Source organism: Podarcis liolepis (assembly GCF_965112155.1).
Source record: "Podarcis liolepis genome assembly, chromosome: 14".
Taxonomy (NCBI): domain Eukaryota; kingdom Metazoa; phylum Chordata; class Lepidosauria; order Squamata; family Lacertidae; genus Podarcis; species Podarcis liolepis.
In genome coordinates, this window is record NC_139569.1 from 15893296 (window position 1) to 15920642 (window position 27347).

Here is a 27347-nt window from a genome sequence, read left to right on the forward strand (position 1 = left end):
AAATTTCTTCCAATCTTCTTCCACCGACTCTTCTCCCTGGTCTCAGATTCTGCCAGTCATAGCAGGTGACAGAATATCAGGATTCTAGGTGCCTGCCTGATTTAAAGGAGAACAGTGCCCCAAAGTATTGATACCCTTACACTAAAAGCCTTCCTATGTGTAGAAACTATATCAATATGAGAGAAGGGTGGGGCAGTGAGGGGAGATTCTCCAGAAGAGGGCAGTGATCTGGCCAGCATATGAGAGCTTTCCCTGACCCCTGCCTTCTGCCCCAGCCAGCATGAACAATGGGTTTGCAGAGATGGCAGTGGCTGTGCCATTTTGCCACCACTGTCCATCCAGGGTTTGCTCTGCCAGATGTGACGACACACTGGGAAACTTAGACATTCTTTAGGTGGGTCAGAGGAAGTTAGGTAGAGGCCAAATTTTCAGTTAGGGTAAAGGTAAAGGGACCCCTGACCATTAGGTCCAGTCACGGACGACTCTGGGGTTGCGGCACTCATCTCGCTCTATAGGCCGAGGGAGCCAGCGTTTCGGGTCATGTGGCCAGCATGACTAAGCCACTTCTGACGAACCAGAGCGGCGCATGGAAATGCCGTTTACCTTCCCGCTGGAGTGGTACCTATTTATCTACTTGCACTTTGATGTGCTTTCGAACTGCTAGGTTGGCAGGAGCAGGGACCAAACAATGGGAGCTCACCCAGTCGCGGGGATTCGAACCGCCGACCTTCTGATCAGCAAGTCCTAGGCTCTGTGGTTTAACCCACAGCAAACCCATTGATTACTTTGTCAATGCAATTAAAATGCAGTTATCAATGCATATTGTTTTCTGAGTACCACCATCACAGTGCAGTTCAGTTGGTTGGAACATGGTGCTGATAATGCCAAGGTTGCAGGTTTGATTCCCATATGGAACAGCTGCATTGCAGGGGGTTGGACTAGATGATCCTCAGGGTCCCTTCCAACTCTACAATTCTGGAATTAGTTGGCTCCACCCACCAATGGCTCTAGCTCCACCTGCTGTTGGTCTCCCTGCCTTCCACCTTACCAGCCTCAAAGGGCACCTGCCACCTCTGTTTATTCATGAGATTTTCATCACAGGCAGCAAGAATACCAAGGCCAGCTGATGCACTTCCACCTTGCCTGATCTTCCATTTGGTCTGGACACGGCAGAGTTTCCCTTGGGCTGTTTTAAAGGACAGCAGATGCAAGAGTAACTTACAGACTGTTGTTTTGCATCCAGAACAAGAAAGGCCAGACAGTGCTATGAGTCAGGAGCTTAAGCAGCAGGTGGTGGTGCCGTTTTTACTGCTAATTTGGGGGTGATGACTGTGTGGAGACGTTGCTGGGGGTGGGCTGAACTGATTCATTGGAAGCAGTGCAGGAGTGGGAGGAAGCAAAGGCACCCATATGGGTTATGGTGGAGGGAGAGGTGGTGAAGACAGCTCAAAAGACAACAGCGGCCCACCCTCCAAAATACTAGTAATAATAATTCGGCTCTTCAAATATGACAGCGAGAAATGGCTTTTCTCTCCCTTTAATTGTGAATGCTGGAGGTGGGTGCCAACAAAAATGGAGCCCCAATGGACCTGTTGAGTAGCAAGGAAGAAATGTTAGAATGCTTGGGGAAGGAGAGGGGACTGTGGCACAGTGGTAAAGCATCTGCCTTGCAGGCAGAAGGTCTCAGGTTCAATTCCCAGCATCTCCAGATAGGAGGGGGGAGACTTGGCTGGAGAGCTGCTGCCAGCCAGTGTAGACAATATGGAGTTAAGATGGGTCACCGGCCTCACTCGGTATAAGGCAGCTTTGTACATGCCTAGGTTTCACAAAAAGAAATCTGAAACAAGCGTCAGACCTAAGGGGGCAACCCCCCCCACCCCAGAAAACAGCTGAAGGAGGACTGAGGATGCTCAAGAGCTACAGCACACTGGATCAGGGGACCAGGAACTTTTATTGATATCCTTACAGTTTATAGTATCTGGTTAACTGTGTCATAGTCTCATGCTTAGCAGCAGTGTGCAGAGCTCAGTGGAGTGGGAGGCCAGCAGAGTCCATGAGGTGTACTTGCCTGGATGCAGAGTCAGTATCCAAAGTCAGGTCCAGTCCTAGGGTTCAGCAAACAGCAATCCATGTGGTCAGAAGGTCCAGGGGTCAGGGAATCTGATGGTCATGGGGGTCAAGGGTCAAGACAAGCTGGAAGCAGCAAGGCAGGGCTAGGCATCTGGCTGCTGCTGGAAATTCTGCATAATAATAATAATAATAATAACAACAACAATAACTTTTTATTTATACCCCACCCTTCCTGGTTTAAAAACCGGGCCCAGGGCAGCTAACAGCAAATATAAATCATTGATTAAAATGTGACTTGAAAAAACATAAAATAGCATTGAATACAACATAAAATGCAGCATCAATATCAATAAAATTCAAAAATTCAGGGGTCATTTTTGGAAGAAGGCTGAAGCCAGCTGGTTCTCAACAGCTTCTTCTCTGTGTCCCTGAAAGTTGATCAGCTGCAAGTGGAGTTCACTCCCCCTTCAGGCTGCTGTTCATCAGGTGAAGCTGACTCTGAGCCCATGACAAAATGGCATGACTCCTGATTGGAGACGTTCTTCTAGGACAGAGGTGAGGAACCTCAGGCCTGGGTGTTAATTGCAGCCCACCAAACCTCTCCATCTCACCCTTGGATCTCTCCTCAGGTCACACACTTCTCGTTCCACACCACACCCCTCACTGGTCTTTTGTCAAACCCTGAGTGCTTTTGCCTGACTGGAAAATGTCCTTGAACTCTGCTAATGCCTCTTGCTTGCCTGGTTAGAGGATAGAGAGGGGTGTGTGAGTAGAGAAACTAGTCAAGTACAAAGGTACTGTAAAATGTGCATTTGTTGCTCCGCCCACTTTTGTCTCTGGCTCTGCCCCCACTGGCATGTGGCCCTCAGAAGGTTACCAAGATGGGAATGTGGCCTTTGGTATGAAAAGGGTTCCCTACCCCTGTTCTATGAAGCAAGGCTACACAGCAACATTTTGTTGCAGCTCCCACTTTTTTAATTCCAGCACCTGATGTGCTTCATTCTTTGTCACGTGCCCAGCACCTGAAGAGTCAACAAAAAATAAAATGCAGTTCTCATTTTAGAAAAAAAAAAAGCCGTAACAACTGCATCATAAAGCAGTAATAAAAACTGTCGGCTAACAATGCCGCCATTAAAAAACAACACAGAGCAAGTCGGCCCACAGGGAATTTTCAAATAGAAGTATAAGCACACAAGTGGAAACTGCAGCAAAATGTTATGGCGTGGAGGGCTGCTGTTCAGGAGTCCAGGCACTCAGTTCCGCCCCCTGTTGGCCGTAGCTCGATGGCAGAGGAGCCCAATCATCAGCCAGCATTCTGCGGTCCCCGGGCATGCTTGGTGCACATTGGGCTGTTTTGGGGGTCCTCTCCCCCCAACCTTGCACATATTTCCACAAAACACATGGCTTGAGCAGCATGACAATACTGCCTCCTGGGCAGGGCTGGCAACATTCTGGCTACATAAGCAACAGCACTCAGCACCTGAGGTTGGAAATGGAGGGAATGGTTTGTATACAGGACTTGTAAATGCAAGTGTGCTAGCTGCCAGTGAAATCATACCCTCAGTTTCAGGGGATTGTTAAAGTGTCACACTTCTCCATTCACGTGGGCAGTGATGAGGGTTTTGGGTTTTTTTAACAGTCAAGCTGTGTATAAATTTTATGAAATAAATAGGCAGCTTGTTCCCATTTTAGATGCTCTCTTCTGCCCCCAGGAATCTTCACATCCCCTTGTCTGAGTGTGCACAGAGGTAGCTCTCACAGAAAAAATCTACACCTTTATAGAGTCAGACCATTTGTCCATCTAGCTCAGTACAGTCTACACTGACTGGCAGCAACTCTCCAGGGTTTCAGACATAAGTCTTTTCCCAGCCTGAACTGGAGATGCTGGGGATGGAACCTGGAACATCCTGCATGCTCAGCACATGCTCCACCACTGAGCTCCAGCCCCACCCTCACTAGCCTTTATAAAACCCTCTCACCATCCTTCATCGATGCCCTGTCCAATCCATTTAGATTAAAGCCCGAATTACTGCTATATATGGAACCTGGGCTATTCAGCATGTATTTGACCATTCTCAATTGAGCTTACAATTTCATGTAAAGTTCTTCTATCAATGTCATGGGTTTCCCCACAGCAGCTCAGTGCTAATGTCCCTGCTGAGCTTTGGTTACGGATATAAAAAGAGGTGGTGCATGAAATGGAGTCAGCTGAGCATATTTCATTGAACAAATAAATGCAGGACTTCCATCTCCATCCTTCAAGTATTAGCCAGGTGATAAGGGCTAATACTGACATGCAGAGATCCTGCAAATGAATTATACTGCAGTTATTACAAAGTTCTGACTACCAGATTGGATTGTTTGCAGTATGTAAGCCCAGGGAAATACGTACATAAGTAATATGAATGGGGTTTGCTTGTTCCAAAGGTGTGAACAGCAATTGCAGAACAGAGAGAGAATTTCTATCCAGGTCAGATTGGCCAGTGCCTGGAAAGTCTGGATTTGGGAGTGGGGCATGGAGAGAAAATGCAAGAAAGAGGTGGCATGATAGAAGTTTATAAAATTATGTGTGGCATGGAGAGAGTGGATAGAGAAGAGTTTCTCATAGCATTAGAACTCAGGGGTATCCAATGAAACTGAAATTTGGAGGATTCTGGACAGATAAAAGAAAGTGCTTCTTCACACAGCACACAGTTAAACTATGGAACTCACTCCCACTAGAAGCAGTGAAGTCCACCAACTTGGGTTGATTTTAAAAAGAACTGTTGGAGGAAAGGATAATGTGTTTTTAAACTTAATGTTATATGTGGCCATCTGTAACCATGTACATGCCTGTCCAGCTGCACGTTGGCTATAAGCTTTAAAAAAAGAAAAATAAGGATGCATGTCCGTGGCAGCCAAGGTGACCGTTTGCCATGACCATTATCTGGGTGCTCATCTGGAGGCCCTCCAACCCCAGCCGTACCGCAGCATTTGGTATGGGTCATCTGGTCAGATGAGATGCTGCATAGTAGATCCATGATCAGGAAGGTGGCTTTTTGAAAGTTAAAAACAGCTGTCAGGAGGTGGGCATATTGGGTACCAGCTTACAGAGTTAGCCTACGTACATCAAGAGGCTGCTGTGCTTCAATCATGCCCACAGTGAATGAACAGAGGCAGGGTATGACAGCAGGGGAGGTGTGAACTCTTGTTTGGACCAGTCTGTGCCAGGAACCCATGGGGGAAAGGCAGACAAGTGATTCCAGAACCATGGATAGCTCCCTTGGAAGGTGGTAGCCTTTCCTTCACTGGAGGTTTTTAAGCAGAGGTTGGATGGCCAGCTGCCATGGATGCTTTAGTTAAGATTCCTACATTGCAGGGGGTTGGAATAGGTATCACTTGAGTTCCCTTTCAGATCTACAATTCTGATTCCATGCACTTGATCTCAGCACCATGGATAGCTCCAAGTGAAAGGCCTTTCCAAGTGAAAGTCGGGCTCAGGGGAAACTGTGTAAGCTACCCTGAATTCCTTGGAGGAAAAGTGGGATATAAATCAAAATAAATAATCAGAGCATGGCAGAGGTAAAGAAATGAATTCAGCAGTTGGGCCGGATTCTTATCTTCCCGCCCTCCTGTCCGGCAGTTGGGTGGCACTTTCCACCCACCAATCACCTGACATCACATCAGGCAACCTGGTTTTGCCAGTGCAGTTTGAAATGTGTCACTTACAAAGTGCCACTCACAGTGCTTTGGCATGGATTGGCCAAAATGGCCTGGTGGTTCTAAGCAGGCCCATGGGCCCACCGTGGCACAACCACCTGGCAATTTCTCCCTCTCTAATGCAGCAGGCCAGGATAAACTCCTATATTACTTCCGTTGCTTGCAAGCTTCTTCCAAATAGGTTTCCCTTTGGTTGAGATAAAAGCTCTGATCCCCCAGGCAGCCCATGTCACATGGTTCTTTTCCACACACTGTTAGTCAGCAGCAAAATGTTTTCAATATCATAATTTTATTATCTATATCATTAAAAACATTTATATGCTGCCTTTCAGGACCATGTCCACCCAAGGCAAAAAAAACCCACCAAAAACACACACACACCCAAAACCCAACAGAATGCAATATAACACTACAACAAAACTTCCAAAACACATTAAAAAACCCCACATAATTTTCAGGTTACTTGAGGCAGAAGGCTTATATCAGGACCTCCACCCAGTTTATTTACTTTGAAACAAATAGAAGGAATCACTGTACATATAAAGCACACAGATTTTTCTTTTTTAAAAAAACCCAAAACACTTAATAAACTATTAAAATGATTGAGAATGTCATTGTATATTAAATATTCTGTCATAACTGCAGTATTTCACATATCTGCAGCAATACTGCAGCTGAAAGCAGCAGGAGATCAGAGTCAGTAGTTTAAATCTGTATAATAAATAATGCAATTTTTAAAAAATTACTTCACTATCGTTAGAGAAAGAGAGAAAGCACCATTCACTTGGGGGAAAACATATGGGTTAACAAAAACAGATGAAACGGGGTTTTTTTTAGAAAATTGGGCTACGTTTCTGCCCAGATGCTGAAGCAGAATGAGACTGAAGATTAAGTTTTTACACCATGTTTTCTTGGTCCTCATGAAACGATCTTGCAAGCTTTGCACAGAACCCATGCTGCCTTGCTTTTCCAGTACAAGTACATTGCAGGAGAGGGGAAGCATAATCCACAAGGAATTTTAATAATTAGCAAGGAGAACACTGATGACTCAATATTCCACCCGCCTTCCATCTGAGCAATTAAACTCTGCTATAAAATTAAATTATACAGTTAATGTTTCTCCACTGTGAGGTTAGCTGCTGTGATAGGCAAATGTTTGCGCTGCCCTGTAATAAGCAAGCCACTTCAATCCCTCGAGAAATGGCCCTGCGGCACAGAGAAAGACTGTAGGAGAGAAATAACGAGCAACTGGCCTCCTTTCCACAGGAATAAATAGAAGCAAAAATCAAACAGTTTACTGAATATACTGGCCTTCAGTTGTCTGATCAATAACACACTTGTGACCCATGAAATGGGAATCCTGATCTTAAACACTGGCGTATCAAGGGGTATATTTGTTACTTATAAGTGATGCCATTTTGGAGGTGCAGTTGACCTGGAGATTCTGTTGTACTGTCTCTGTTGAAGTTAATGGGACCTGGGCAAGAGCAGGGATGGGTCTTAAGACAGAACACTGTTTTCCATTCATGAACCAACTGACCTATGTCCTTTGCCATTCATGAATCCAGGTGGACTCATGAATCCCTTTGCTTGTTGTTGCCTTTCATGATTAAATGAAAGGTGCCCTTTGCCATTCATGAATTACTTTTCTTTTTATAAAACCAATTACAATACATAATCAAAAATCAATGAAACATGCTCTCCACTAAAACAAATTATCATAACATTACACATTACATTAACATTTGTAATACACATATTACAAAAAAATATGCTAGTTTTTCAAATTACTCTTTATATACGAAACGGCTTTGTCTTCACCCAGGCATAGACAAACTCAGTCCTCCAGATGTTTTGGGACTACAATTCCCATCATCCCTGACCACTGGTCCTGTTAGCTAGGGATCATGGGAGTTGTAGGCCAAAACATCTGGAGGGCTGAGTTTGCCTATGCCTGCATTAGGCCATCCAGACACTACAATGAAAGTCAGTAGTTCTTTAGGCTTTGAGGCGGGGTTTCCCCCCCAGCCTTGAGATCCTTTTAAGTGAAGACGCCAGGATAGCACCTGAAAACTCCTGGATACATACATGTGGTGAGTTGGTTTCTATGTGGCTAGAATGTAACCTACTGTATGAAGGTAAAATTTTACATCCGTTGCTCCACCTACTTTTGTATCCAGCCCTGCCCATCCTGGGCATGTGGCCCCCAGGAGATTAGCTATGAGGGAATGCAGTTCTTGGGCTGAAAAAAGTTCCCCATTCCTGCACTGGAGACTGGAACTAGCAGCTGCCAAAACAACACCCAAGGTTGGCAATCTTTTTAATCTTCTAGTTAGCCCACCCTGCCTACTAAAGACCCTGCCCAGTGTGGTGTAGTGGTTAAGAGCGGGAGACTCGTAATCTGGTGAACCGGGTTCGGGTCTTCGCTCCTCCACATGCAGCTGCTGGGTGACCTTGGGCTAGTCACACTTCTCTGAAGTCTCTCAGCCCCACTCACCTCACAGAGTGTTTGTTGTGGGCAAGGAGGGGAAAGGAGAATGTTAGCCGCTTTGAGACTCCTTCGGGTAGTGATAAAGCGGGATATCAAATCCAAACTCTCTTCTCTCTTCTTCTTCACAATTCCCCTTGGCGTTTCCCACGTTATTTTCAACCTGATTTTAATAACCTTAAAGACTAGAGCCATAGGATTCTGAATTCTGTCCACAATATCAGTTATTGTTGCTTATGAGGCAAAATGGCAGTTCATGGAGAATTTGCTTAACCAGGCCTTCTCAGTCTGCATATTTGTAACTAAAACTGCAGACTTTCTCCAAGCCACCATTAACATTTTTATTGTCATTATTTGTATGTTTTGAACAGGTTTTATATATGTATATAGTTTTAATTCTATTAATGCTTTTTTTAAAAAAAAAAAATGATTGCTTTTTCTCTGTTTTTAGTGATCATTGTTTTTATTTGTAAGCTGCCTTGAGTCCTGTCAGGGAAAACGGCAGGGTGTAAATATATAAAAATAAGAAGAACAGCAACACTCTTGTGCACTTTTGGTTGGAGGGAAATGACCTTGGAAAGACTGTCCAGAACATCAAACTGCTTGGGCAAACTGTAGAACAGAAATTGCTATCAGACTTCACCCTCTCTAAGCTGGAGGGACAGATTAAAAATAAATCAATACATGTGAAACCTATTAGGGGCGGGTTGTTAATCCCCTGGACTTCAGGTGGATCAAGGAGTTCATGCAGGACTTCTCTGAGGCTCTACTCCAGGAGAAGTCAGCATGCTGCCTTCCAGACACTGTCATATTCCAACTCCCATCAGAATAGCCAATGGGCAAGGATGGCAGGAGCTGACTGCAGTCAAAGGCAAAAACATATGGCCATGTGACAACTAGGAATTTAGGGCTTATCCACACTTACCTTGCCTCCATTCTTTCCAGGCATGGCCTGCCATTTAAAGCTCTGTATCTGAACATCCTGTTTTTTGCTCCAGAGCTTTCTCCGCAAAAATCTGCTTTCTAAAGCTCAATCGGAGCAAATCTCAATCTGCAGTAAAAACCCAAGCTGATGTTTGCTCCGATTCAGCTTCAAAGAGTGAGTTTTCATGTGAAAAGCTTGGGGCAAAAACAAACAAACACTCAGACACAGAGCATTAAAGTGTGGTCCTCTGGCTGAAAGGAGTGGGGCAAAAGGCAAGTTTGGATAGGCCCTTACTCCCATCAGATGTCAAAGAAATAAACAACTATCTGACGTTTAGAAGACATCTGAAGGCAGCCCTGTTTAGGGAAGTTTTTAAAGTCTGATGTTTTAATGTGTTTTTAATCTATTGTTGGAAGCTGCCCAGAGTGGCTAGGGAAACCCAGTCAGATGGGTGGGGTATAAATAAATTATTATTATTATTATTATTATTATTATTATTATTATTATTATTATTATTATGACAGGCTGAATTACAGCTGTGCAGGATGCAACCGTGCATCAGACTGGATTTATTACACATGAAGCACAAAAAGACCCAAATCAGGCAATGCAATGGACTGTATCCCTCCAGACCAGGTGTGGGGAACCTTTCTTCAGCTTGGGGGCCGTACTCCCTTCTGTATAACCTTTTAGGGGCCACATGCTGGTGGGCAGGGCCAGAACCAAATGTGGGTATGGCAACAAATGTTAAGTCTGACCTTTGTGCAACAGGATAGCTTATACGCACACAGCCTTCATCCAGTCAAACAAGAGGCATGATCAGAGTTCAATAACACATCCCAGCAAAGCAAAAGCACTCAAGGAGTGAAGGGTATCGTTTTGGGGGAAGAGAGTGCGACTGGGGTGGGGAGGGCAGTACAGGAAAAGTCCCGAGAGCCAGACAGAACTTCCTCAATCCTGCTCTAAACCATAGATTGGTAGTTAACATATTTTATGTTCCCGAATTCTACAGGCACACACTGAACCCTCAAGTCCATGACTGAAATAAAAGAGAAGTAAAGTTACTGTGTCTCTGCAGAATGCAGGGCTTTTTATCAGCCGGAACTCTCTGGAACTCAGTTCCAGCACCTCTCAGGTGGGCGCCATTGCCATTCTAAGAGAACAAGGGAGGTGTTCATGGTGAGTTCCAGCACCTCTTTTTCTAGAAAAATAGCACTGGCAGAATGGATGGGTGGCAGTCAATTAAAGCCCACTCAGAGGAGAAGCATTAAAATTAAGGGGCCTAAGTTAGTCATGCCCAATAATTGGATACAACCCTAAAAGTTAGCTGAGTACATTCCCACAGCAATAAGGTACCATTTCGTAAATGCTCAAGTTTGTTCACTTTTAGTTCAACCTTCATGTACATTCTCATCACCCCCTAAAAAAATCTACCTGGCATCTGCCAGCGCAGCTCGCTGCCTCCCTGACAGGTGAGGGATGCTTTGCACCAGCAATATATTTATTTCTCTGGCGGCATCTCGTCCACGTCAGGTTTTTTGCCTCGGAACAACAAGAAAACTGATTTTGCAGTTCCGTCACCGCTTTGTTGGGAAAAGCACAGGAAAGTTGCCCAGATAAAACCACACAGGCCAGTGTACGCCGTCCTCCAATGCACCGGAACCAGGCTGAAGTTGGAAAGCTATTTGGGGGAAAGAAAAAAGAAAAACAGAACGAAACCGAGTTAAACGCACAAGAGAAATATCAGAGCCTTCACCTTGTCATGTTTCTTGCAGATCCAACTTGCTGCAAAATGAGCTTGCTTTGCTGAACTGATGCAGTGTGAGATTTAGTGTGGCGATGGGAGTTGGCCACAGGTTCCCAAACCCTGCCTAATAATAATAATAATAATAATAATAATAATAATAATAATATAATTTCTACCCCGCCCATCTGGTTGGGTTTCCCCAGCTACTCTGGGCGGTTTTCAACAGAACATTAAAAACAGAATAAAACGTCAAACATTAAAAAACTTCCCTAAACAGGGCTGCCTTCAGATGTCTTCTAAAAGTTGGATAGTTGTTTATTTCACTACAGAATGGTGAAACTCTAGGATTTTCCTGTAGTTAAAAACTACTCCAATCTGGTGTTCTACAAGCTTTGAAAAGGGAAATAGAATGGGGGTAAGCCAAGGAGAATTTATTTATGTTGGTCTCTTTGATGGATGGGCCTTGGGCCAGCCTCCTGGCGACCAAGAAACCAATCAGAGCTGGAGTGTCATTCAATCAGGAGGGAGTAGAGAGTTATAACTTGACAGTTAAACTGTCAGATAGGGCTTAACTGTCAGAGTGGATATAGGGCTTAACTGTAGGATAGGGCTTGGAAAGTGATGAGATAGGGATCAGTTTAGAGCCGAGTTATGGTCAAATTGGCAGCTAGCTAGGCAGGGCAACCCAGATTGTTTTCTAAGGGCAATGTAAAGATTCTAGAAAGGGCTGGGAGTGTTTTACTTATAGTGCAAGACCAATAACCATTCTAGGGAGAGGTTTAAATTATGAGCTTTAAGTACCGTATTTTTCGCTCTATAAGACGCACCAGACCACAAGACGCACCTAGTTTTTGGAGGAGGATAACAAGAAAAAAAATATTCTGAATCTCAGAAGCCAGAACAGCAAGAGGGATCGCTGCGCAGTGAAAGCAGCAATCCCTCTTGCTGTTCTGGCTTATGTGATAGCTGCGCAGCCTGCATTCACTCCATAAGACGCACACACATTTCTCTTTACTTTTTAGGAGGGAAAAAGTGAGTCTTATAGAGCAAAAAATACGGTACGTTTTTAACTATATCTGCAAATAGTTCTTTTACTGAAACAAAGTATTGGGCCTTATCAGAGTAACCACTAAGCTACAGCCCGCCTTGTGTGTGTTTAAATAAAATTCCAGTTTTGTTTACAAATTGCCTCAAAACAGGTTTTCCCTTCCCATGTGGGAAAAAATCCTTGCTGCTGGATATAATAGCAGACATCTCAAGTGTTACTGACAGGGTGCGTCTTAATTTTAAAGCACCGAAATCGGGCCATGAGGTAACCCATGAGGGTTACCTTATTGAGGGGTGGCTGCCACAGTCAGGGCCGGCCGACCCATGAGGCTAGGAGAGGCAGCTGCCTCAGGCGGCAGGATCCACGGGAACAGCAGATCCAGCACCCAAGGAACGCATCTCCTGCTGCTGCAATAACAGGGACAGCTGAATATTCAAAGGGGACACAGATAGGAGGTTTCTGGCTGCTCCACAAGCTGACCCAGGAACTAGAGATATGGGGATGTGGTGAAGAATGAATGCATCAGGGTAATCATCCGGCTGTGTTGATGAGCACATTGTTGTAGCTGCTGCTGTTGTCTTTGTCATGAGTTTCTAAGGAGGGGGAAGGCAAATTTAAACTCACCTGCACAAAAGGCCAGTACATCAGCCCAGTCTGAAACAAAAGCAAAATATATTTAAAGCAGTTAATTGAGTGGGGAAAGTACCACAAAAAAGCCATCAAAATAAATGAGTTACCAATGTAAAGGTAAAGGGACCCCTGACCATTAGGACCAGTCGTGACTGACTCTGGGGTTGCGGCGCTCATCTCGCTTTACTGGCCGAGGGAGCCGGAGTACAGCTTCCAGGTCATGTGGCCAACATGACTAAGCTGCTTCTGGCGAACCAGAGCAGTGCACGGAAACGGCATTTACCTTCCCGCTGGAACGGTACCTATTTATCTACTTGCACTTTGACGTGCTTTTGAACTGCTAGGTTGGCAGGAGCAGGGACCAAGCAACGGGAGCTCACCCCGTCGTGGGGATTTGAACTGCCAACCTTCTGATCGGCAAGTCCTAGGCTCTGTGGTTTAACCCACAGCACCACTCGCGTCCTTTTACCAATGTAAACATATTGTCAAAAGAACTGGTCTTGGAATCGGCAGTGGAAGAGACTCCCATGAGAGGTGGTGGGCTCTCCTTCCTTAGAGGGTTTTAAGCAGAGGTTGGATGGCCATCTGCCATGGATGCTTTAGCCAAGATTCCTGCAATGCACGGGGTTGGACTAGATGACCCTTGGGTCCCTTCCAGCTCTAAGATTCTATGATTATAGATTATCTTGGCAGCACAAATAGTAATTGCAATGGAAAACAGCCAGAGATGCTGCATGCTTGGTACTGCTTACTCTGGGATATACTGGAGAAAGTCATGCATAATTTGAGATTTCAACAAGGCAAGAACCTCCAGACACCTTTTATATGGTTTGACATTCCTTTATGACATATACAGCGGAGCCATCATTTTCAAGGCAACCCTTGTCACAAGCCCGACAAATCTGGAACTAAACTTGATGACCTGATAGTGTTGATAGTCTTTCTTTGTACTTTGTTATTTTAATTCGTGTGCAGCTATTCATTCCATGTGCCTATTTTATAGTTTTGTTTTCCATCTTCTAATTTTCATCTGTTGTGATCATTGTTCTCTCTGTTTGATGTACATCATAAAATGAACTAAGTTAGTTCTTGGTATGAGCTTTCGTGTGCATGCACACTTCTTCAGATACCTTATCTGAAGAAGTGTGCATGCACACGAAAGCTCATACCAAGAACTAACTTAGCTGGTCTTTAAGGTGCTACTGGAAGGAACTTTTTTATTTTGACTATGGCAGACCAACACGGCTACCTATCTGTAATCATAAAATGAAATAACAACAACATAGATGGGTGGAATTCAATGCTGTGCTAAGTTAAAGTCCCTTAGTGGTGTACTAGCTGTGCTAGCAGAATGGCTCTCATAAAAGAAAGCCAAGAAGCCAGCATGATTCTTGTGGCTGGTTGTGGTAGCCTGGCTATTTCCTGCTACAATCAGCTTCTGCTAGTGCCACTGTTACATTGGATATCATATTGCGCAACCCAAAGGAGGTCCCCTTATTCCCCTCAGAGAACTACAATTCCCAGAGTTCCCTGGGAAGAGGGATGGGTTGTTAAAGCACAGGTGGCGGCTGTGGACAGGGAACACGAACTCCTCACAACTCTCAGCACCCTTAACAAACTACAGTTCCCAGGATCCTTTGGGGAAAGTCATGACTGTTTAAAGTGGTATGGTCCTGCTTTATTTAAATGTATAGCGCAGTTGGGGCCTGTCACAAGCGGGAAGGTGGGTAATCCTCAAACTGCCACTTTAAGAACCCCAGAGAGATAGCACTGCTTCATTCTAAGCACAACAAGCACAGCATAGTGGGCCGCAAGAATTACATGATACCTGATATACTCGCACATTTGCCAGATTGGCAAACAAAGGTATAGAGGAACAAATGCTTCCTTCAACCGCAGAGGACGAACGCCTCGGAACAACCATATTTATTTCACATCACCTGCAAAACTCTTTTCTTCCTTGCTCTCATAATACCGTTTCTGAGAGTTACATAAATGCACGCTTGATGTAAGAGCTGAAATGCAGACTGGTTATGAACAATGTCATGGCCACAAAAGCAAGGGCTGTGTGGAGGTACAGCCACACCTTGCATGCTCAGCTTTCATTAAAAAGAAAAAGGCAAGCCTCCAGGCGTTGCAGTTGTGGAGATACAGGGAAAAGCATACAGGCAATATTCTATGAAATTGCTTACTAATACATAAATGCATTTCTCCTTTATAATGTCCTGAGTTGCTAGGGACAGCAGGCAATCAAGGTGCTCTTGTTTACCTGTTTTTTAAAAATGTGTTTATATGTTTAAAAATTGAACAACTTCCAACGTATCTTTCTGCCCCCATTTATGTTCTCGGTCTTCTGCACTGATTCTCTCCATACACCCCTGCCCACATATCTACTGGCTGGGCCTCTTCATCACAAAATTTAAGGCTTATGACCCCAGCAGAAAGCCTTTGCAGACTTACAGCAACTGGTTTGTGTCTTTAAAAACAGGTCTCTAGTGCTTGGAACTGGGGAAATTGGTTTCTTTGCAAGTGGACAGTACTTGGTGAAATCTCAAATGGCAAAAGGATAGCTGAGGGAAAAGTTCCAGTGGTCAGCTCTGGGACCAAGGACCTTACCTATCTCCTTACCCCTCACTACAAAAGCAGGATGCATTTGGCATGTAATGTGTGCATAATTTGAGGGATGGGAAGAGGGCCAGACAGCCAGAACCACCACTGTAAGTTGAGTTTCTTTTTTTCTCTTTCCTAAAGTATTCCCCTTTTTCTTCATGTGTCATGTCTTTTGATGATGAGTCTGAGGGCATATACAGCCCAATAAATAATTTTTTGAAGTCATTCCAAGCGCCTTTTTGGCTAAAGGCTGGGGTATAAATGCTGTAAGTAAATAAGTAAGTAAGTAAGTAAGTAAGTAAAAATGTGGGCATACTTGTAAGGTGTGTATGGTGATGGGACCACGTTCAATATAGCATTGCACTTACCTTATAGGTATTCCAAAATTTATCCCTGCAGTCGGCAAAGACATCCTCTTTCCCCTGGAGTATACTCATGCCTGGTCACAAAATGTTTAAGGAAAGTCAGAATACAAGTAAAATCTACTAGAAATCCATTTACACAGCATTTTATACTATGCCACACACTTCTGCTTCACTAACGATTTCCTTCTGAATGCATCCTGAATAGTATGTTTGTCTTGCCATAAAATATGTATCTTGTGATCTCTTGAATTATTATTTTTTTAATGCACGGCTTCATGTTAAAGTCACATCTTGTCAATTCTAACCTAATTTCTTGAATTAGTTGCTTCCTGTCCCCCACCCATTTTTTTTTTAAAAAAGCCTCACATAGGAACACAAGAATCTGCCCAAGTCAGATCCTTGGTCCACCTAGCCCTGTATTTTATACACTGGCTTGCAGCAGCTGTCCAACATTTCAGAAAGAGATGTCAGGGACTGAAGCAGGGATGTTTGAAGGCAAAGCAGATGCTGTACCAGTGAGCTGCGGCCTTTCTCCCTAACATAGGAACCTGCCTTAGGTCCACTGAGCCTTGGTCCACTGAGCTCAATCTTGTCTACACAGGCTGGCAGCTGCTGGAGCCTTAATCCAGTGCCTTGGACCATTCATCCATGCTTCTGAGAATGGTAATTTATCTGTCTTCTTGGCTACAACCAGCAAGGCTGTACCGGCTGCAGCTGATAGGAGTCATAGTCCAAACTCAGAGCCAAGTGTAGTGGTTATAGAGTAGTGGACTAGGACCCCGGAGTACCAGGGTTCAAATGCCTTCTCGGAGCTCACAGGGTGCCTAACCAACCAACCTGCCTGCCTGCCTACCTCACAGGATTGTTGTGGGGATAAAATGAGCGGGGAGAACCATGTGTGGCATCTTGAGCTCCTTAGAGGAGGAAAAAGGAAGGTGCGCTAGAAATGCAATAAAGCAATACTACTACTACTTCTTCGGTGATCACTCGTAGCCAAGTAAGATTGTCTTCCATAAACACGGTTTTAACAGTGAGTCCGTAAGTGACTGTGAGGCCAATTCTGGACCCACACGTCCTTCCACAGTGGGGACATTGGTTTCCGGGCGGGAGTTGATCACAGAGTGGATTTGCCAAGCGTGCCTTCCTCTTAGCACGTTTCTCCCTTTCGTCCTGAGTTTGTCTTCAAAGCCCATGACACCTTTGGTAAAGGCTGTTCTCCAACTGGAGCGCTCACAGGCCAGTGTTTTTAGAGCAATACAACACCAGCGTAACCAGGTCAGGCAAGGCTGCTTTCGGGTGCTCCACCAGGGCTGGCTCCAGGGCCAGATTTAGGTTTGATGAGGCCCTAAGCTATTGAAGGTAATGGGGTCCTTTATATGTCCAGCTGTCCTTTGTCAACGACAAATTGTCGCTGGTTTTTGTGTTGAATATATGCTATATGATAATTTATGGACCTAATGAGTATCTAAAGCCATTTGCACATAATAAAATATGTATTTTAGCAAGTAATTGTTGAACTGAAATACAATTAAGAAGAAGTATATTAATAGTGAAATTTAGGGGGGGAGGGGGCAAGATAGTGGGGCCCTAAGCTATAGCTTGTTTAGCTTATACGTAAATCCAGCACTGGCTGGTTCCCTGCACTCTGCGTGCGCTCAGAGGCACAGCTGCCATTTCCGGAGCTGGCCCCCTCCGTCCTCCCCCCTCTCGCGGCCTCACTCACCGGTATAGAAGGCGAGCACGGCGATGGGCGCGCCCATGAGCTGGTCGCACAGCACTTTGGCCAGCACGGCGCCGGGCGCCCGGCCGGGCAGCAGCCTCTCCAGCGCCCTCAGCCACACGTAGTTGAAGTTGCCGTGGAAGGAGAGCGCCACCAGCGCCACGTGCCGCGTCTGCGCCCAGTCCGCGCTTTGGCCCGGCCGGCGCCGGAGCCGCTGCTGCGCCGCGTCGCCCGCCGCGAAGAGGCTCCCGTAGAGCGCCACGTTGCACAGCCAGGGCGATCGCCGCACCAGGCGGCCCAGCAGGGCCATCGCTCGCCCGGCTCGGGGTTCAAGGAAGCCGGCCGGCTCGCGTCGCCGGCTCCGTCGCCCTTGCAGCTCCTGCTCCTCCTCCTTCGCCGGAGGGAGACGCCTCAGTCCCTGCCTCCTTTTCCCCCTTCGCAGTCGACGCGCACGGCCGCTTCCTCGCCGCCACCCCCGTTTTTTGGCATGGGGATCAGGTTCCCCGCCACACAACAACCCTGCGGGGTAGGTTAGGCCGAGAGACTGGTGCTACTGGCCCAAGATCATCCCGATTGCTTCATAGCTATGTGAAAATGGGGACCCAGGTTCCTCACTCGCCACGCGTAGTATAGCTGTCAACTTTCAGATTTGAAAATAAGGGATCAGCAGCCTCGAAAATAAGGGATCAGCAGCCTCGCCTGTCCCGGGGACAGTCTACGGGATATCTACCAATCTGGAATAGCAGCGGGAAGCAGCGGGAAACGGCACTGGAATAAGGGAATTTCCCGCAAAAAAGGGAAGGTTGACAGCTATGGCGTAGTATGGCACACCAACCCACCCAGCTCTCTGCACCCTGCAGAGGGATGCGCTCCCAAATATGCACCATGAAATGAGGACTTGGACCCCGGAGGCCAGGGTTCAAATCCCTGCTCCACCATGAAACTCACTGGCGGACCTTGGGCCGGTCACAGTCTCTCACAGGGTTGGTTGTGATAGATGCCGATGGGGAAGAAAACCATGTAAACTGCCTTGAGCTCCACGCAGGAAAGGGATATAAATGTAATAGGTAAATAAATGTGGTTTGGTCTTTTAAGAGGAGTGGCCACAAGACTCCAGATCACTCATAACAGCTATGGGATCACTTTCTCTCACCACAGTGTGGCAGCACAGCTCAATTTTGAGACATTGGCAAAGTCAAGGGGTGCATCTGTTCCCATAGCATCCTTTGGGAGAGTATATCGCTTTTTCTTAATGGTCTTTTTTATCTACATGGATCTCATCTCTAGGGAAGTCTTTTGCCCTCAGTTGGGTTAGTGCTAGGAGCCCTGTGTATTTAAAAGGGATCCTGGACAACAAGTTCATGGGATCAAAACAAAGCACAGGTGCAAGGCTTTTTATTTTACTTCCATGTGTTTCAAAATGAAATACTCCTTCAGGAGTTACAAACGAGATTTTGGGCAACGTTGATATAAAGGTACACAGTAAGGGCACCTTTTTGATTTTTTTATGTTAAAAAGTGTGGCACTTGCTGTAGCAACTCCATGGTGTTGAGTACCAGCGCCTATTTTTCTAGAGAAAAAAACCACTGTGTCCACTGTGAGTATAAGCTGGATACAACCATTTTTTTTCAAAAGAACCATTGAGTGCCCCCTGAAAAAACACTGGATAGACCCGTTTAAATGAATGAACCTGTGAGGCATGTTCATTGATTTAACTACAATCCATAGGATAATAACCATGATGGTTGTGCTCTGCCTCCACAGTTGGAAGCAGCAATGCTTCTGAATACCATTTGCAGGAAGCCAAAGGAGGGGAGAGGACTTTGGTGCTCTAAATCCTGCTTGCTGCTTTCACTCAGAAGCAAGTCCCACTGTGTAAGCTGTTACCGGGAAATGACTATAGCTGCTATAGCTCGTTACTGCACAAAACCCAACGTCCTCTCAGGCTGAATGCAAACAGAGATGAGAGGACTTTGTCCTCCATGCAAAAGCTACAACCTAATGAATCTACGCAGTTGTGTCGTCGAAGCGACGACGCCAAACGCTTCGCGGCCGAAGGCGGGACTCGAACTCTCAACCTAAGCTTTTCGTCGGCCGATCTCGCCGTGTCACCAGCCCAGTGCGCAGGCTCAGCCGGCACGGATTCCGTCATCGCCTTCTTGGAGAATGTTCCATTATAAACAGTAGGGGCGACAGCTCGAGGTCAAGAGGTGGGGGCGGTAACTTTTAGAGGCGCGAACGCAGCTCTAATAGGCGAGCCGTCTCTCATCAGAGCAGTTTTAAGAGACCTTTAAGCTTTCCGTTCCCGTTCCCACTATCCGGTGTCCCCCTCCCAGGTTTCACTTTTGGTATGCTCCACGAGGCCCGCGCCTGTGGGGCTCTTGCGCCCTCTGTCAATCAGAGGCGGTACGGAAGCCTGTGGGGCTCCCGTCTCCTAGGTGAGCGCGCGTAACTTCCCTCCCCTCGTCCTGGTCGCCGTCACGTGCCCCGCCCTCTCTTCCCTCAGCCGCCGCCTGGCACTCCGTCAGCCCTGCCAACGTGGAGCCGGCTGAGGCCGAAGCGAAGGCGGAAGTGTTCTGAGGAGAGGAGGGAGGAGGAGGAGACGGGGGGCCTTTAACCAGCCGCCGCCGCAGCTGCCGCTGAAGAACCTCCGGCCATGGAGAGCTCCTTGGAGAAGGTCGGCTCTGCCTCTGAAGTGTCTCAGGCGGGGAAGGCGGAGGGCGGGCAGGGAGGCAGGGACGGGGCGGAGGAGGAAGGGTCCGCGGTGCCAGGGGCGGGGGCTGAGGGGAAATCGTGACAGGGGGTGGTCGCTGCTCCAGACGACGGTCCACAGTCAGCAGCCTTGCAAATGCGAGTAGAGAGGTTTATAGATGTGTGCGCGCAAATATATATGTGTGTGTGTATATACACACACACACACACATATCTATACACATATACATGCATGTGTGTGTGTATGTGTGTATATATATATATATATATATATATACACACACACACACACACACACACACATATCTATATATATATGAATCCTATAACATATATACACAGAAACATACACACATATATATGTATATTATATTTGCATGCGGTACATATTTGTGTAATATTTATATAGTCACATACATGCACACATAGATACATGCTCACACATATTATGAGTGTGTGCAGAAGCATATATGTATACATATATTATACACATACATGTGTATAATATATGTATACATATATACTTCACACATATTTGTGTTTGTAATACTGTTTATGCACACACACACACATATACATAAAACATACGTACGCATATAAAAGCACATCTGTAAGGACATGTGTAGAGCATATTACACACATAGCATATTGTGTGTGCAGAATATATATGTGTGTATGTTATATGAGTGTGTTGACTATACACACACACACACACACATTATATACAAATATATTATTTTTAAAGCAACATTTTGATGAGCTTGGGCTGGATCCTGAGTTAGTCATGCCCATTAATTTCGGAAGGACTAAGTCTGGATACAACCTTGTAACAAATGCATATGTGTATATGTACTGTTTTTAAATAGGCATATAATAGCAACATTAATAATCATCATAATATTAACCATTGAAAATGATTATTTTTCTTAGGGTAGCAGTGGGACATAGCTCAAGTGGTAGAAGGCAACCTCCTTGAGACTCCAACCGTATACTCATGGAAGTGAGCTAGTCCCACTGAAGTAAATTGCACCTACTTCTGAGTAGATGTGTCTAGGATGGCACTGTGAAAGTGGTGCTACTATTAGCATATGCATTTAATATATTTCAGGCTTTGATTTGAGGTTTTTAAAATCAAAAGGAGAGGAGAAAGAGGAACCCTTATTCTTAGTGCTGAATATTGCTTGATAGGCATTTATTTTATTTATCCATCTATCTGGCAAGAATCATATCTTTTCTATGTATAATATATCCAACCGAGCTTGCAATCGCGCAGGGCTGGCCCTACCATTAGGCAGTGTGAGGCAAAAGCCTTGCACAACAGATGATGAAGGATGGGGAATGGACAGAGCTGCATGTGCCATGTGATCTGCCCTGCACCCTCCTAAATGAGGCTTCTGACCTCAGGTGCAGTGGAGGAAGATGCTGTCTTGTTGCCACTGTCAAAGTGTGATTCAGCTGTTATTCTTGCCAGTTTTTGTACAATGGTAGAATGAGGTGGCACCTTGTCCTTTGCCTCAGGCAGCAAAATGTCGCAGGTAAGCCCTGCAATCCAGCTGGAAACACACAGGCTTTTTTTAAAAAAGAAGCAGTCTCATTCACAGAAAAAAGCAGGGAAAAACCTTAAATTCTATTTATGTGTCAATATTTTACATATTGGCTTAAAGCAAGAGACTGTTTATGCAGGCTGTCTACCACATATTCTCTCTCACAGGAACTGCCAAAGGCCTTGATGTAATAATAGTGATGTAAGCCATCAAATAGAATATATCAAGCTCCCTTATAACTGAGGCAAGTCATTGTTACATCTGGGAATGACCTCTAAAGTTTAAGACATCGATGCCAGTTAGAATAGTGGGCAAAATGAACTCAGTTGTCTGACTCAGCTTCAGTTGCTTCATATACACATAAGATGCCTGGCCACAGCTCACTGAGTTGATCTGTAAAGTCACAGGTTCAATGTCTTGCATCTCAAGTTAAATGGATGTCAGGTAGCAGGTGGTGAAAGCTGATGTCAGTCAGAGCAAAGCAGGTAATACTTGAGTTTGGCAGACCCAACATCAGGCTTCTTCATATGTGCAGAAGTGTAATGCTCAGTGGTACAGCATCTACTTTGCATTCAGAAGGTCTCAGGTTCAGTCACCAGCATCTTCAGAAAGGGCTGGGAAGCAATCCTAACTTGAACCTTGGAAAACTGCTCCCAGTCAGCACAGACGGTACTGAGCTAGATGAACCAATGGCCTGGTTCAGTATAAGGCAGCTTCCTATGTTTGCATTATGATGGGGTTGTGCCATGGCACCATGGGAAGTTCCAAAACCTTGGCCTCTCCCAATATAATAAACATGGCTAGCAGGTGCTGGGAGTGGGAGAAAGCTCTTGCCTCAGTCCTTGGGAAGCCACAGCTAGTCAGAACAGAGTGGATGACAGAATGGTTAGGTGGGCCAATGTTCTGACATGGTATAAGACAGCGTCATATGTTTTGTGAGGAATGGCAGTAGCTCCATGGGTTGGCGTGTATGAGGTTGTGGATTAAATTCGTGGCATTTCCTGTAAAAAAGGTCTCCGGTAGGAGGGCTGGGGGAGACCCTTCTTTAAACTTTGTAGAGCTGCTCCCAGTCAGAATGGATTGACAGTCTGATTCCATATTAGGCAGCTTAACATTCATATCATCATTATTTCAAGGCCAAATATACTTCTTCCGGGAGAATGTGTCTCTATAAATCATAAACACACACCTGTAGCTTTTTGTTCTAGTCTTACCTTTATGACATGCTTGTTTTCTGTGTGCAGGGATCGTTAACTTGTGTTTGTTTAAGGGCACTTAATCATGTGAGCCCCTACCTGTTGTGTGAAGTAGTACAGTCATCAAACAGGTTTTCCTGCTCTTCTGTTCTTGAGAACTAGCAACAGGCTAACATAGATAACCTTTTTAAGAAGCTGTGGGGTGCTTGCGACAACACTGGGGATATTGCGTGGGATTTGGTGCAGAAGGGCAGAACAAGAAGATGCTTAGTTTTTTGCTTCCCCTTTAAATTGCCCTTTCCCTGCTTATATGTATGTAGTTATAAAATATGTATTTATAACTATAAAGTTTAAGTTGCCTCCTTTTTAAGTGGGGAGTTAGTTTCATACTTATTTCTCCCGTTCTTTATTGGTTGTTGTGTGTGTTTTTAAAATGTGGGTAGGTGAAAGGGGGAATACTGTTTTTAACTCTGAGGCACCCAAGTGTGTTCATTAGTAAGAGCCATGTAACAATCTATGCAAAATTTGAGAAATCAAAATTAATAGGATCTATCCATTGCAACCAAAGAAGTTTATAAGCTTGGATTCTTTGTGTAATCTACTGGTATTTTGTGGGAAAATGATTGCTTGTACATAAGAGCATGAGCAGAGTTCTTATTATTGCAGAGTGATTTTACAGCACGAGATATTGCTAAGAGCATGATGAGCACATGAACACCTCATGCTAGACTAATGATTGGCTCACGTAGCATAACACTCTCTTTGTCTGTGGGCAAAAGCAAGGTTACATTCCTTTGATTTGTTACTTTTTTGAGTACCAGGCAGAGCAAGCGCAGTGCTGGAGGAGGGAGGATGATTTATTTCTTACTGCACACAATAAACATTGCACGGCTGAAGCCAGAGCTTTTTCTTCAAGTCATCTTGGTGTGAGACTGATTTCTTACTGATTTTCTTACTGATGTCGAGCTGGATTCTCGACATTTGGTGCCCCGTGTGACTACCTTCGGACTCCACGTTGTTTCTCATCGTTCAGCGCTCACCACACGTCTTTCATCCGCTATGGATCCCGGTGAGTGCTCCCTTGGTGTCCTCGTGTGATTTATTTCGGACTTCATGCTGTTTTACAACGTTCAGCCTCACCTCGCCTGGCAAAGGTTGCAGACGCGTCGTTCATCCACCTAGTGGATCCCTGGTGAGTGCTCCCAACCCCCCCTTTCTTTTGCCATTATGGGGCAGTCTCTCTCTCCACCACAGAAAAAGTTTTTTGAAGACCTTAAATTTCTCTTGGCCAGCAACAGCCTCATTGTCTCAGATGCTGATATCGTGTCTCTTATAGAAGCATTGGATATTCACTGTCCCTGGTTTTTTCCTCAGGAGGGAAATTGGCATTTAAAAGACTGGGAAAAAATAGGACAATTTTTCCAAAACCATCCTCAGATTGATGTCAAAGTTTTGCATGCCTGCTGTAAGGTTTATAAGGCTATCTCAAGCCTAACTCCTACAAATCTCCTCCTGGCCGCTGCTTCAGCTCCTTTGCCCCCCCTCCCAGTCCTCATGCTGTTTTCAGAAGCACCGTCTTATCAGCCTCCTAAACAGGCAGACATTTTTTCTCCTTCGGCTCCTGTCGTCCCTCCTCTGCATTCTTCGCATTCCACACCCCCCATTTCCACTGCCCTCCAAGAGACTCCTCCTGCTGCTCCTCCGTTGCTTGCCTTTGATTCAGACAGTCCAACTCTCTCAGCCCCCGTCATGCTGACCCAAACCGATGTTCTCGATGGGCTGACGGGAGGAGGCAATTTTCTTACCATTGCCCAACAGTTGGCCCTTGATCCTATGTATTGGGCAGCCACCATAGCCTCAGCCCAAGAGGCTCTGGCCTCTGTCCCTGATGACAAGAATGAGCGCAATGGCCGATGGGGAAGCATCAGACAGGGCCCTGCAAAGCCCTATGGACAATTTGTTGATTGCTTGTATAATACCTTCAAGCGGCAAGTTCAGGACCTGGCAGCACAAGAACTGATTGTACGCCAGCTTGCGTTTGCTAATGAGGACTGTAAGCAACCGCTGTGCCTTCTAATGGCAACATCAAATATAGCCATTGCTGATATGCTTAAAGCCTGCCAGTCAGTGGGCACTGCTAGCCACGGCCTGCTAGCCACAGCCTTGTCCTCCGCCGTGTCCCAAAATCCTGCAAAGGATAAAACCTGTTGGCTTGACAGTGGCTAAGGAAAAAATCCAGCGGACCTTACCTATTACGTGCCTGGGACACAAGCTGCCAGCATCTGCAGCCATTCCAGTCACGCCTCAACTACAGTTCCCTGATCATCTTAAACTGGTGGAATTACAACAAATTCTTGGACAGCTGAATTGGATAAAGAGTTATTTGGACTTGCCCACCTCCACTTTGTCTCCACTATTTTCTGCCCTTAAAGGACATAAGGATCCAGCAGACAAGATCACAATCACCTCTGCAATGGAAGAGCCTCTTCCACAGCTGTTCCAGTGTTTCCTGGCACGCTGAAAGGCCATCTTCATCCCTACTGCATTGGCCCCCCTTTTCCCTGGGAAGCCACTTCAACCACCAAACATCATTACAGTTTTGCTGCCTTCCAATAGCGACCATCCCATCTGTGTCATCACGCTTCATTGGGCTTGGACTTTTGACTCATCAGTACAAGGAGCAATACATCAGACTTATTTACAGCAAATGGGCTCCTGTATCTGCAGAAATGGTTGTGTGACTTCTTCTGGATTGTGGTTTTTACATGCCAATAATCAAGCCACGAAATATCACACAGGTTGCTCGGAAGTGGCCATTGGACTAATTTACCATTCTCATCCTTATTGACATCACTTGGATTTTACCCCCCAGATCTCTTCCTTTTTTCTCCTCCCTCAGGAGTCCTGCCTTATGATGTGTTCCCCTGAGCATGTGCAGAGGGCTGTCTTGGAACTATTGTGGACTCTTGGCAAGGGAGGGGGTGAGGGGATTTCAGTGTGTTCCAGTTGTTTCATTTTTTGTGCTTTGGCATGGTTCCCGGACAGAAAGAAAGTTGCAATATGGTTCTTTAGCAAGGCCCGCGAAGACAATGGGCTCTGTTCTCGACCTTGTTGCAATCTTTTTAGTTACAGCAAGTGGAATATGCTTGAAGCGAAAAAAATATTCTTGGCTAGTGCCTTTTAGCTGCTGAGAAAAATGATTTTAAAAAGCTTCTCAAAGCTTTGAACCTTTTTTTTTGGTGGTGGTATTCTAGCATTCCAGTAAATGCTTTATATAAGATTAGCAATAATATGAAGGATAATCGTATAAGTTTATCACCTGTGTTTTGTTGCTTGCAGAAATAGTGTCTTATTGTTTTCGTTTTAATCATACTAATAGTATAATTTTAGGTCATTATCCATATTACAATTGGACCTATGAGTATGTTAATGGATCTTCTTGTTTTTTTTTAATGTTACCACTATGAGTGATAGACCGAAAGTCTCAGTTAATAATAATGTCACAACTTACATGACTTATGACCAACAGGCTGCGTGTAGAGATTTTTATGTTTGGTTCAACTGGATGAGAAAGAGCAGTAAATCTACATGTTTGTTTTAATCTGATTTATGGTTATTCTGTGGCAAATTGGACCGAAGCTTTGTTTTTAATTCTATCATCTTTGTTTTAAAAATAATTAACAAAAAACAAACAAAAAAAGTCAGAAATGAGAGAAGTTGCTTTATAAACTTTTTATGCTTTAAATGTAATCTTTGCCTCTAAAGGTGGAATTTATGCCTTAATTCATTTTCATTGTTGCAATCATTTTCCCACAGTATTTTTGAGATGCACATTGTCACTTGCTGTTAGAGAAATATGTACTACCATTTTAGTTCAAGGCAGAGCTTACTCCCTATGAATCTCAGAACATAAGGGCAGAGTGGAATTTCAAAAGGACCAGCTCTCACAAATACTTTCTTTCTTCATGGGGATGTCTTTAAAACAGGGGAGGGGAAACTCTTCCATCCCAAAGACCATATACCCTCATCCAGAGCCACATGCTGGTGGTGGGCAGGGTCAGAGAACACTGTGGCTGGAACACTGGATTTGACTCCTACTTTTGTATGGTAGGCTACATTCCAGCCATTCAAAAGTCAGAGGTTTCTACACACAAGCACACATCCTCTAACTAGGCAAGCAAGAAACACAGGCAAAACACATTATTGCGAGGCAAAAGCATTCAAGAAGGGCATGGAACAGGGCCACTGTTGGCTGTCCCCTGGGGAGAGGGGACATGACCTGGAGAGGACTGCAGACTCTGCAAAATCCCAAGGGCTGAACAGAGATAATTGCAGGGCCACATTTGGGAACAGATGAGGTTCCCTGACCCCTGCTTTAAAAAGTACCCCTGTTAGAACTCAGAAGTTTCTGTCGCCTTGTTTTGTGAGTCATTCTTTAGACATGTTTCTGGGGCAGCTTCTTTCTAACACAATAAACCTGTGGAAACAAGAGCAGCTGTTGGATTGTGGCAGAGACCAGTTCAACATGTCACCAGGGAACTGGAGGGAATAATTGTACTAGTACAACCAGGCATCCTTACTGTTTTTCTGCAA

At 45.1% G+C, this 27347-nt stretch overlaps 2 protein-coding genes across 5 annotated transcripts in view; one reads left to right on the forward strand and one right to left on the reverse strand.

Moving 5' to 3' along the window:
• Window positions 1–2151: 2151 nt before the first annotated feature.
• MPV17L (MPV17 mitochondrial inner membrane protein like) lies at window positions 2152–18428 on the reverse strand. Of its 2 annotated transcripts, XR_014518929.1 has the most exons (5): window positions 17306–18428; window positions 15586–15656; window positions 12602–12631; window positions 10617–10863; window positions 2152–2240 (listed from the first exon to the last, which is right to left on the reverse strand). XR_014518929.1 is itself a non-coding variant. In XM_083474577.1 (4 exons), exons 1-4 carry the CDS (start codon window positions 17610–17612, stop codon window positions 10684–10686), a joined length of 588 nt encoding a protein of 195 aa, XP_083330703.1. In that variant the 5' UTR covers window positions 17613–18425; the 3' UTR covers window positions 6510–10683. The 2 variants fall into 2 exon arrangements, 1 of the variants encoding a protein (XP_083330703.1); XM_083474577.1 differs by lacking the exon at window positions 2152–2240 and having other exon boundaries at window positions 6510–10863; window positions 17306–18425.
• Window positions 11507–27347, forward strand: part of PDXDC1 (pyridoxal dependent decarboxylase domain containing 1) — a 50852-nt gene continuing 35011 nt past the window's right edge. The window contains exon 1 of one of the 3 annotated variants that reach the window (XM_083474297.1): window positions 11507–11726. Coding sequence is in view for 1 of the 3 variants with exons in the window: in XM_083474296.1 (XP_083330422.1) it covers window positions 19959–19979 (21 nt within the window). In the remaining 2 variants the exon portion in view is untranslated. Of the gene's footprint in view, window positions 11727–19702; window positions 19980–27347 lie in introns of those variants that run through there. The other 2 variants (XM_083474296.1, XR_014518913.1) reach the window with 2 other exon arrangements.

Excerpts from the sequence above, each read along its gene's own strand:
- MPV17L (XM_083474577.1), bottom strand. The coding sequence starts at position 17,612 with ATGGCCCTGCTGGGCCGCCTGGTGCGGCGATCGCCCTGGCTGTGCAAC. Across the intron at positions 12,632-15,585 it reads AATTTTGGAATACCTATAAG|ACTGGGCTGATGTACTGGCC; the intron begins GTAAGTGCAATG and ends CTTTTGTTTCAG. Across the intron at positions 10,864-12,601 it reads TGTACTGGCCTTTTGTGCAG|CTTTCCAACTTCAGCCTGGT; the intron begins GTGAGTTTAAAT and ends TCCCCCAAATAG.